The sequence below is a fragment of the Bactrocera oleae genome, chromosome 2 (assembly GCF_042242935.1).
Source record: "Bactrocera oleae isolate idBacOlea1 chromosome 2, idBacOlea1, whole genome shotgun sequence".
NCBI lineage: Eukaryota > Metazoa > Arthropoda > Insecta > Diptera > Tephritidae > Bactrocera > Bactrocera oleae.
The window spans coordinates 78,812,974-78,823,524 of NC_091536.1; the positions used below are offsets into that span (position 1 = coordinate 78,812,974).

Genomic DNA, 10,551 nt, shown 5'->3' on the forward strand with positions numbered 1-10,551 from the left:
CGACGTTTAATTTTTTGCTTTAAAATTGCAATGGTTAAGTATATTTGAAAACATAGTTCTTTTATTGGCGCAAGACTTTTACGACGGCAACACTTGTTAGAGCTGCCACTCGTAGAGGAAATGGAGTAAGAAATACATTTCGAATTCGAACAAGCACACATTTTTCTTGTTACCGATACAGTGAGTCAGGCGCACATCGTTTTTCATCAACGTTTTAAGATATTGTTGATTTTTTAATTAAAAATCTCAAAGAAGAACCAAAAGTATGTCCACTATTGCAAGCCCTCTGTCCATTGCGGGCACAAGACAATCAGGCGCATCCGTGCGTACACAGAATGGTAAGAAATTTATGGTGTTAAAAACATCTGCGTCCAAACATTACCGGGAGAACGAAAATTCAACATGTGAAATATTCCTTGAATTATAAGACTTTTCGAGAATGTTTTTAAAATAATGTTGCAAGTGTGTAATATTCTGAATATAAAATCAAGACTTACAACTTTGAATCCCTGATTAAAATACATGCATATATGAAAAAGTGAGGTTACAATTAATATCATTTAGATCCTGAAATAAAGCGGCAGGGGTGTGGTTTTAAAAAATATTTTTATACGCTTTTAGTTATGGCTGCGAGTTCCATTGCAAATATTGTGAAAAGTTCTTTGGGCCCAGTTGGCTTGGACAAAATGCTGGTTGACGACATTGGTGATGTCACTGTTACTAATGATGGTGCTACAATTCTCAAATTGTTGGAGGTGGAGCACCCAGCGGCTAAGTAAGAAGATTGAAATATACATTATATATTCAAATAAAAATGTTTTACTTTATTCAAAAGGGTTCTTGTGGAACTAGCGCAACTACAAGATGAAGAAGTTGGCGATGGTACGACATCAGTTGTCATATTAGCCGCAGAGTTGTTAAAGGTACGTAATATTAATATATATTATTTTATTTAAGAAAATTGAGCTATGCATATACATATGTCCGCATTTTTTTTTAGAATGCTGATGAGCTTGTAAAGCAAAAAATTCACCCAACTTCAATTATTGCTGGATATCGTCTGGCATGCAAAGAAGCTTGTAAATACATTTCAGAACATTTAACAGCTCCTGTTGATGAACTGGGACGTGATTCTCTAATTAACATTGCAAAAACATCGATGAGTTCAAAAATCATTGGTGCCGACGCCGATTTGTTCGCCACAATGGTTGTGGATGCCGCGCAAGCAGTGAAGGTAAATTTAGTCCAATTAAAATATAGGATTATATGGCAAACGATTTTTAATTTGTTGTGCTTTTGTGTAGATCATAGATCCGAAAGGAAGTCCGTTATATTCAATTAAGGCTATAAATGTCTTGAAGGCTCATGGTAAATCAGCACGCGAGTCGGTTTTGATACCCGGTTATGCTCTGAACTGTACCATTGCTTCACAACAAATGCCGAAAAAAATTGTCAACGCAAAAATAGCTTGCCTAGATTTCTCTTTACAAAAGACAAAAATGAAAATGGGCGTGCAAGTGCTAATTAATGACCCGGACAAGCTAGAAGGAATTCGTGCACGTGAAATGGATATCACCAAAGAACGAATCAATAAAATACTTTCAACTGGAGTAAATGTTGTGTTATGCTCAGGTGGTATTGATGATCTCTGCATGAAATACTTTGTTGAGGCTGGAGCTATGGCCGTGCGTCGTGTTAAAAAGAGTGACTTGAAAATTATAGCTAAAGCCACAGGAGCTGCCTTCCTCACTTCGTTGACTAATATGGAAGGAGAAGAGAGCTTTGAGGCATCTATGGTCGGAGAAGCAGGCGAAATTGCACAAGAGCGTATTTGTGATGATGAACTAATTTTGATTAAAGGCACTAAAGCTAGGTAGGTGTTAAAATATAATTGTGCTCGAAGTGATTGAATGATTACATTTCGCTTATAGAGCTGCTGCTTCCATTATTTTGCGGGGACCAAATGACTTCTACTGTGATGAGATGGAACGTTCTATTCATGATGCGCTGTGCGTTGTAAAGCGTGTGTTGGAAAGTAAAAAAGTTGTAGCCGGTGGTGGTTGTGTCGAAGCTGCACTTTCAATATATTTGGAAAATTTTGCAACTTCTCTGGTAAATAAATAAATAGCCCTTAAAAAACTTATAAATATAAATTATTTTACAGAGCTCCCGCGAACAATTGGCTATCGCCGAATTCGCAAAATCTCTATTGGTCATTCCAAAAACATTGGCGGTGAATGCTGCTAAGGACGCTACTGACTTGGTAGCAAAATTACGCGCTTACCACAATTCCAGTCAAACAAAAACGGAACATGCTCAACTTAAGTGGACGGGTTTGGATTTGATCGAAGGTATTGTACGCGACAACAGGAAGGCTGGTGTTTTAGAGCCAGCGATGTCGAAAATAAAGTCACTTAAATTTGCTACTGAAGCCGCTATTACCATCTTGCGTATCGATGATATGATCAAACTAAATCCAGAAGAAAAGGGAGGCAAGAACTATGCTGACGCCTGTGCTGCTGGGGAGCTCGATGGCTAATTGTATTAGTTTTGGGACCACTCGTATTGCCTCTTCTACACACTTATTATTTACATTTACATTTAAACATTAATGGTAAGGTCAGAACCTGTTTCGATGGTAACAAATGTCACTTTCCAACCACACACTACATATTAAACAACAGTTACTCTGTTCAGTTCTATTTACAAAAATTTAATAAAAATAAATTTTGGACTGCAATACAATATCTTTTACTAATAAAAAATATTTTCGAAAATGTACATAGATGCGAATTACTGATGGCGTGAATCAAAATGTAAATTTATTTTATAAAGGTAGCGCTATAATTTTAATTTTTAGTGGCATGTGTTTATTCGGCGGCGCGCGCACTGCGTACTGGCTAAAAATAGCTATGCAGTGTGGTATTTATAAAAAAAGTAAGAAGAAGACAAACATTTTGGACGAGTAGTAGGAAAACAGCGGATATATTCACAGGAAAAAAATTGGAGATATTAAAATAAAATAGCAATATGTCCGAAAACGCTGCAGATTCCATAGAGGATGTTAACAATAATTTAGCAAATGATATTGTGCCTTCACCACCAGTGCAAGATCAACAAGAAGCGCAGGCACAAAGTAATGAACTTTTGGATATAGTTTTCACATTAGAAAGTGAAAAACAGGCGCTGGTAGAAGAGTCGCGCAAGAGAATTTCTACACTTCGTAAAGAATTAGAGGTTAGAATAGTACATTCTTTTTAACAGGATTTTAATAACTGAATACATTTCTGTTGTGATTTGTGAAGCAAAGTCAATCCGAAAATGAGCAACTTAAACGTAGGGTAAATCAATTGGACCAATCGCTCAAACAGTCAGTTATGCTGGGTGGTGTGGATGCTCCCAAGTCACGCCAGGAGCAAGATGAGCTATTGCTAAAAGCGAAAACTTTGCTTTTTGAAAAAACTAAAGTATGTAAACAACAAGAGCAACAAGTTGCGGTGCTCAAGAATCAAGTGGAGGCAATGAAGGATGTTGTACAGGTGACTAAAGATATGTTGAATTTAAAGAACGCAGAATGCGATCATATGCAAGTCCGTTTGGAGAAATCTCAACAATGGATTAAAGCAGAGAAGGATAAATGTGCCATAACCGAGAAGAAACTAATAATATCTAAAGGAGTTTATGACAAACTTCGAGCTGAATATGACATACAGTCGAAAATATTTAAGGTACATAGAATGATATTTGATAATTCTTCTAATTAAAATTTTTTTAATAGGATTTAAAGGAAGTGTATGAACAAAAAATTAAGATGCTCGGCATTGCACTTGAGGAAGCTAAAAAGAAATAGTACGTTTAAAATAAAATAAAATACAGTCTGGTTGTAATGTACCAAGTATATGTGAATGTATAATAATATTAATGTATAAATTACTTCCCTATAATATAGTAAAATATATAGATCGATTGGCATATGAAGAGCTCGTTTTTAAAAGCATTTCATTTATTTTTATTTGCAGGCGGATTCATTCATTACAAGCAAATTTCCGCTAATAAACTTTCAATATTTCATGATATATGTGAATTTTTTTGTCGAACTATTAAGGAAAACTTTGTTTTTATGCACTTTGTTGTTGTTGCATTTGTTTCGAGAGTGCGAGTTGTTTCATCTCCATCACACCTGCAACAGCATTTAGAAATCTACTTTTCTGTATTTGGATCTTTTCAATTTTCTCTATTTGTTCTTGTAAATAATCCACCCGTCTCATGAAATAGTCCTTAGAGCTTTCCAAATTCTTTAAAGGTAAACTAAATTATACGATCAATATATTTTAAAGATGAATCTACAAACCTTTTCCACATAATAACCTGTGCCTACATCAATTACAAAGTTATCGAGATCTTTAATGCGTCCAGGTACATACATGCTACTTGTAAGCGGCACTAATACTTGACGGTTCTGCCACTCAGGTTGGAATGATTCCAGCGCTTCCTTCGAGCTAGCATACTTCGCTTTACAATTGTAAAGAGTTTGTAATGAAGCTTGAATGCTGTTTATTTCCTACAAAAATTTTTTTTTTTCAAAAATTGTATATGAGATATTGCCATTGCCGTGGACGCACCTTTTCCATTTCCTGTCTGATTTGCATTAATTGTTCCAAACTAAGCTTTGCTAAGTCAATTTGTTCTGTTTTTACATCGCTACTACTCGCCGACATTTTAAATTTGGTTTTATATTACAAATAAGTGTTTTAAAAGCGAATATCTTAACAAATGTTTCTTTAAATCGCGTGCGAAATAGAACTTCACATACCTCTATAGATAAATATAATTCGATGAGTTGCAGTTCGAATTGTCGAAATGTCGATTGCGGAGTTTCGAATGCTAAGGGTTTCCAATTTTCAATAATAAAAACACTTTTCCCTGGTATCAGATAACTCAAAGTCTTTGTAAACCGCACCTTTTAGAAAAGTGAATTTATTTACTTTTGGTAAAGTCGTCGCTAACGTCAAACAGCGATATAGATTCAGAACAATTATTTTTAAATAAAAGCTCATTTTACATTAAATCTAATTTGGGCTACCCTAACAGTTTCCAGAAATTGAACAGCTGTTTTATGTTGTGTAATTTGTCATTCCACACTAAACTTAGCCGTCTTCCATGTGTTAAATTAAAATTCTTCCCCTCAAGCAATTTGGGAAAATATTAAGGGTTTGCCGTAAGTTGCGTTTGTTATGGCCTGCTCCCGTTGCTATCTGCGCCTTCTATCAGTCAACAACGTAGTTAAAAGAACCATAAGCATGTCAGCAATGAGGCGTGCCGAGGAGGCTTTGGATAATATGAAAGAGAAAAACCCATATTTCGATAAATATGCAGAGAAAATTGCAAGGCTGCAACAAACCTCTCCGGAAGAGTTTTTAGAACGTGTGGACAAAGTTGTAAATCCTATTAAGGATGGAAAGAGTCAAACGAGGTAAATCTTTATTCATGTAACTTATTAATTATTAAATAGCACGAAAGATGTATTAACGACTTTTACTTAAAGAACTTATTCCGAACTTCTTAATCCCAAACAATCACTGAAGGATGAGGAAACCAATGAGATACCTTACAAGAAACTTACAGATATCATGAAACTTGAACTTGTCGCAGACAAGACAGCTGAAGAAATCTCAAGTATATGGTATGAATACCACAAAACTAAAGATGTGTTGACGGCAACATTAACTGTGAATCAATTTGAAACACTTATGGAACGTGCTAAACAATTTCCCATATTTTTGTTGCCACTTCCGCGAAGCGAGGGTTTCGAGTTTATCATGTTGCAGTTTGCTGCAAATGCGGTGCATTTCACGCCGCTACTTGCCTACCAGGTTGGTGTTGCTTCTTTGTTAGTTAATTGCTCGCGTATCTAAATTAATTTATATATAATTCATAGGTGCATGCCGAAAACGCGCCAGAGTGTCTAACTATTGTGCATTATACTGAAATGAAAGATAAAGATGTTGTATTGATGCGTGGCGAATATGATAGCAAAGTCTTGTCGGCACAGGAAGCACAATGCCTGGCTAATGAATTACAAATGTTTTATTTCAAGGGCGGCGAAAGCAGACTAAAGCTACTGGAGAAGTTCAACAAAAAGCCAGATGAGTTTAAACATATGGATTTAATTAAAGAGGTTGAAAATATACAGTTAGTTTAAAGTATTCTTAAAAGCCGTTTCTCAAGCTTTGTTTTTGTGAAATCTAATAAATGGACATTAATCCTATGATCAAATCGTGTGTTACTATCGAATATTTTACTATTATGTTTTTATATAGGACAATTGTAACTGCTAAAAAGTATTCTTCTGCAGCCTTATGTAATAAGTTTACCATTGAGATTTGACCTTACTCAACTAAAATGGTGAATAATCTTATTTAGATTTTTTTTTTACAAAAACATTTTAAAAGATTTAGTTGCTATACATGTATACTTATGAACATATTACATACATAAATGTAGGTATAAAATGTAACAAGTTGTATTGTTACTTGTGACACACATAAAATGTACACACTTTTTAAAAAATATTACTATTTTTGATATTTTAAAATAATATTGTCCCAATTTTTGAAAATTTGTATTTCTCTGTTATTCGCGTGTGTGAAATTGTGGATTACTGTGCTTCAATTTGATTTGCTAATAAATTTTTGAATTGTTAATTTTGAAATGTTTAATTTTTAGTCATTAGCTGCAAATTCATATGTCTGCACATGCATTACCGTACGGCACGCACTTTGATGATGTTATGGTTATCATAGGTAAATCGCTTGTTTGTTTTTGTTTACATAAAATGCATACGGACTTATGTACGGGAATTTCACACAGGCTTCGGAAAGGGGCATTTACGACTTTTGTGCACTTGTGGGCTGCTGCTCATGTTCACAATTACCGAAACAATGGGCATGGCCATTATAGCACCAAGGAGCGCGTGCGAATTCGCTAGTTCGGAACAAGCAAAAGCGGCTATACAGGCGGCAGCATATATCGGTAACATATATAAAACAAATATTCGTGTTCGTAGATATGTATATGTAGTTTATGTATCTATGTTCCGATAGGCATGATTCTCTCATCCTACATGTGGGGTTATTTCTGCGACAAAATCGGAAGGCGAACGGTGCTTTTGCGCAGTACGGCAATGGCCATCGTTTGCTCGTTTTCATCCATGTTAATCACAAATTTTTGGATTTTTCTCACTCTCCGCTTTATGACTGGCATTTGGTAATTAAACTAAATTGATAATATAGCTCCGCTTTCTTAATATTGGTTCGATCATGTAAATACTATAAAGTGTGGCTGGCCCTGGTTTCGCGGCACTTACATATCTCGGGGAATTTTGTACACCGAAAAATCGCGCTTCTATCATTAACTATATGTGCATGTTTAACGGCATCGCTATGGTCTATTGTCCAGGTATTTAAAAATCTTTAAATTTACAGTTATTGTTAACTATTTTCTAAAATGGAATTTTAATAACTGTAGGACTTTCCCAGCTAATGGTGAATTGGAAACTGTATATACCCATAATCGGTAATTTGATAATACGTCCTTGGCGCATACTTGGATTGCTATTCTCAGTTCCTGGATGGATTAGTTTCTTATTACTATTGCGACTACCAGAAAGTCCGAAATTTCTGCTGTTGGTAAATAAAAACGAAGAATGCTCAGAAGTGTTAAATTGGCTGTGTCGTCTTAACAATGGAAAGACTTTAGAGGACTTTGGAATTACTAATATGAGAGCATTATTACAATCTGGAGTGACCCCAGCACCAAAGTACATATATCACATACCTCTTATTCTTGTCTTTAAATCGTTACTTCTGTTCATGCAATTTTTTGGCATTTGTTTAAGTGTGTTTCGAGCAATGGCCCAGGAGGTTGTACCTTTATTCCGACATCCTTATATAAAAAGATTCTTGATCAGCTGCGTTGTTATGTTCGGTTTGTTGCTTGTGTAAGTGTAAGAGTCAGCGAAAAGTATACGTATATATATGTGCATGTTTGTGGTGATTTTCTGTATTAAAAATTTCGTTTAGTGCCAATGGGGTTGCAATCTGGTTCACAGACATAAGGAATCATACTCTCACATTGGAACAAGAGAATAAAAATAAGAGCCACGAAATGGAATTTTCAATTTGTGAGGCGATACGCCATAATAAGAAATTGGCCAAGGAGACAATGGTTTGATTTTGGTCTTTTGCTATATACAAGTATTTATTGAACTTTACATATAACATGCACTTAATTATAGACCGAGCGAGGCAACAGGAACATATAAGCGCTAAAAAATCATATGCAAAAAATAGAAGTATTCAATGATCGACAACAGATCGACTATAGTTTCATTCGCGTTTTCCGATAAATATGTAAATGCGCTCGTTGTAATTTCCTGTATGATCTTTGATTTGCCAAATAATTTCTCTCGAGCGTATTGGGTTTTAAAAGCTCTATAAGTGAGAAAGCGTTAGACAAAAGTTTTTTCAAAATGTTCCTTCGATAAATTATTTTCAGTTACTTTAAATTGGATTTTATTGGTTTAGAAAATTTTTTAAGTAAACGCAGAGAATATTTTATATCGTACCGATTTCATATATCCAGTTTTCAGACCATATAGTTATAAGTGTTTCGAAAAAGCTAAATTGTTTTATCCCTATTGCTTCTAGGTATGTAGCGACGAAATTGTGTCTTTTTGGGATTCTATTTTTTTGGGTATTTCATATCTAATTGAATATCTTTCCTTTGGTCTAATGTTGTTGGTCGTTTCGAGAAAGCCCATATTTTGCATATCACTGACAATATCTGGAATCTGCGGCATTTGCCTCCCATTTGTGACCAGTTCGCCTTTAATACCTCTTACCTTTATCCTCTATCTTTCGATACCGGCAGTAATGACTAATTTAATGAACAGCGCGGTACTGGAATTCATACCTACTTACGTAAGGTGACTCATGATTTTATTTGCGTATCATTTTTTTTTAGGTTAATTAATAATTTAAAATATTTTTATGTAGAGGTAAAGCGGTTTGCATTTGCTTGATATTTGGTCGCTTTGGCGCCGTTTTTGGTACAACAATTATGGCTCAATTGATTGAGAGTTTTTGTTTCGAAGCCTTCATGCTGTTCTCGTGTTTTCCATTCGGTGAACATCGTTGTTATATGAATTCTAATTTTTTTGATTAATCGAATTTCTTGTTACTTTCAGTTTGTGCGATATGCGGATACTTTTTGCCTTTGGATGAACATTTCTTTTAAAACTATATGAACATAAATAGTTGACAATGCTGTACTGCAAGCAAAATAAATATTATTCAAATGGGAATTGAAACTTTTGACTCAAACTAACAATTGTCACCGAAGACCTGTTGAATTTGTATGTGTAGTTATAGTATTTAAGTAGTCAAGCTTGGTTTTCTTGATTGCAGTTCAAATTTTGTGTTACTCATACGCCCCTCATAACCCTACCTATTTGATGCTGAATAAAACTGAGTATTATAACTATTTATTGTGAATTTGTTTTTATTTTACAATCTCGAAAATCTTAATTAAAAATAATTTTCAAATTCCTAATCTCAAATTCCAGATTGACAAAAAAAATGTGAATCGCAAATTTATAATTAAAAATAAAAAAATGCTTGTGCACTAAAATTTTTTCGCGCTTGCGGACTTCCTGTTCTACGATTTTGAACTAGGACTCCCACAAAGCCAACATATTCAATAACCTGTAGTAGTAGATTTATATTTTTTCAAATTAAAATATAAAAATCCAATTTTCAATACAAAATATTGCTTAAACCAAATTTTAAAAAAGTGAACTTAATAAAAATTAGCATACCCGTAGATAATCATGGAAAAATGTAAACATTATAATGGTAAATAATTTCGTTGCTGCTTATAGAAATAACTATAAAAAACAATAATAAATGTAATAACTTTTATTGAGATAAGTGCTCTTAATGTCTTATGTAAATATTATGCATCCTCATTTTAAAGAGATAAAATCCTAAGCAAATAATGATGACGAATATTCTTGTTGTGAACGAAATGCAATCTTGCAAATATTGTGCATCGCGAACTCAAAATGTCAGTAAATTATTTTTTGTGTAAATAGAGCAATACATTGCCCACAAACAAAAGCAACAACTGTTGGTACGCGCAGTTGGACTTGAAATACTTTCGTAATTTTCTAGCGTAGAGATTCTACTACCAATGAACCATATAATTACTGGCCTCATTCGTTCTATATTGGTATTAATCATGTTATACATACATACATTTGATTCACTAATGATAGGATATTCAGTGTGTCTTCACTTTTGGAGAGCACTGTAGCATATACACTTAATTTGGCTGATACTGTTAAGACATTATAAATATTTGGTTCTGCAAAAGTCATCAAAGTGTCTTAATTGCAAAAGATATATACTTTTATCGATGAAATCTCTATTGTACGTTTACGAACATCTCGATGAGTTTATGTCTGACATACAAACACACGAATGTACCTAG

The 10,551-nt window shown here is 34.3% G+C and overlaps 5 protein-coding genes across 6 annotated transcripts; 4 read left to right on the forward strand and 1 right to left on the reverse strand.

The window, feature by feature from the left end:
* The first annotated feature begins 147 nt into the window (after window positions 1-147).
* CCT1 (chaperonin containing TCP1 subunit 1) lies at window positions 148-2,745 on the forward strand. Its single transcript, XM_014230388.3, has 7 exons — window positions 148-338; window positions 622-775; window positions 836-923; window positions 1,001-1,234; window positions 1,305-1,873; window positions 1,932-2,112; window positions 2,165-2,745. The coding sequence occupies exons 1-7, from the start codon at window positions 266-268 to the stop codon at window positions 2,537-2,539; spliced, it is 1,674 nt and encodes a 557-aa protein (XP_014085863.1). The 5' UTR covers window positions 148-265; the 3' UTR covers window positions 2,540-2,745.
* A 180-nt stretch (window positions 2,746-2,925) lies between these two features.
* On the forward strand, window positions 2,926-3,978 carry LOC106614585 (moesin/ezrin/radixin homolog 1). The gene is made up of 3 exons (XM_014230393.3): window positions 2,926-3,237; window positions 3,306-3,728; window positions 3,779-3,978. Exons 1-3 carry the CDS (start codon window positions 3,031-3,033, stop codon window positions 3,848-3,850), a joined length of 702 nt encoding a protein of 233 aa, XP_014085868.1. The 5' UTR covers window positions 2,926-3,030; the 3' UTR covers window positions 3,851-3,978.
* Window positions 3,963-4,837, reverse strand: Pfdn5 (prefoldin 5). The gene is made up of 3 exons (XM_014230395.3): window positions 4,623-4,837; window positions 4,352-4,561; window positions 3,963-4,295 (listed from the first exon to the last, which is right to left on the reverse strand). Exons 1-3 carry the CDS (start codon window positions 4,716-4,718, stop codon window positions 4,119-4,121), a joined length of 483 nt encoding a protein of 160 aa, XP_014085870.1. The 5' UTR covers window positions 4,719-4,837; the 3' UTR covers window positions 3,963-4,118.
* Window positions 4,838-5,106: 269 nt separating this feature from the next.
* Window positions 5,107-6,276, forward strand: LOC106614584 (ATP synthase mitochondrial F1 complex assembly factor 1). Its single transcript, XM_014230392.3, has 3 exons — window positions 5,107-5,473; window positions 5,546-5,873; window positions 5,939-6,276. Exons 1-3 carry the CDS (start codon window positions 5,235-5,237, stop codon window positions 6,200-6,202), a joined length of 831 nt encoding a protein of 276 aa, XP_014085867.1. The 5' UTR covers window positions 5,107-5,234; the 3' UTR covers window positions 6,203-6,276.
* Window positions 6,277-6,401: 125 nt separating this feature from the next.
* LOC106614583 (synaptic vesicle glycoprotein 2A) lies at window positions 6,402-9,547 on the forward strand. Of its 2 annotated transcripts, none has more exons than XM_070105760.1 (10): window positions 6,402-6,803; window positions 6,871-7,032; window positions 7,104-7,266; window positions 7,337-7,458; window positions 7,528-7,819; window positions 7,898-7,999; window positions 8,082-8,226; window positions 8,709-8,986; window positions 9,057-9,184; window positions 9,248-9,547. In XM_070105760.1, exons 1-10 carry the CDS (start codon window positions 6,746-6,748, stop codon window positions 9,295-9,297), a joined length of 1,500 nt encoding a protein of 499 aa, XP_069961861.1. In that variant the 5' UTR covers window positions 6,402-6,745; the 3' UTR covers window positions 9,298-9,547. The 2 variants fall into 2 exon arrangements, with proteins under 2 accessions (XP_069961861.1, XP_036226673.2); XM_036370780.2 differs by having other exon boundaries at window positions 8,817-8,986.
* The last annotated feature ends 1,004 nt before the right edge of the window (window positions 9,548-10,551 follow it).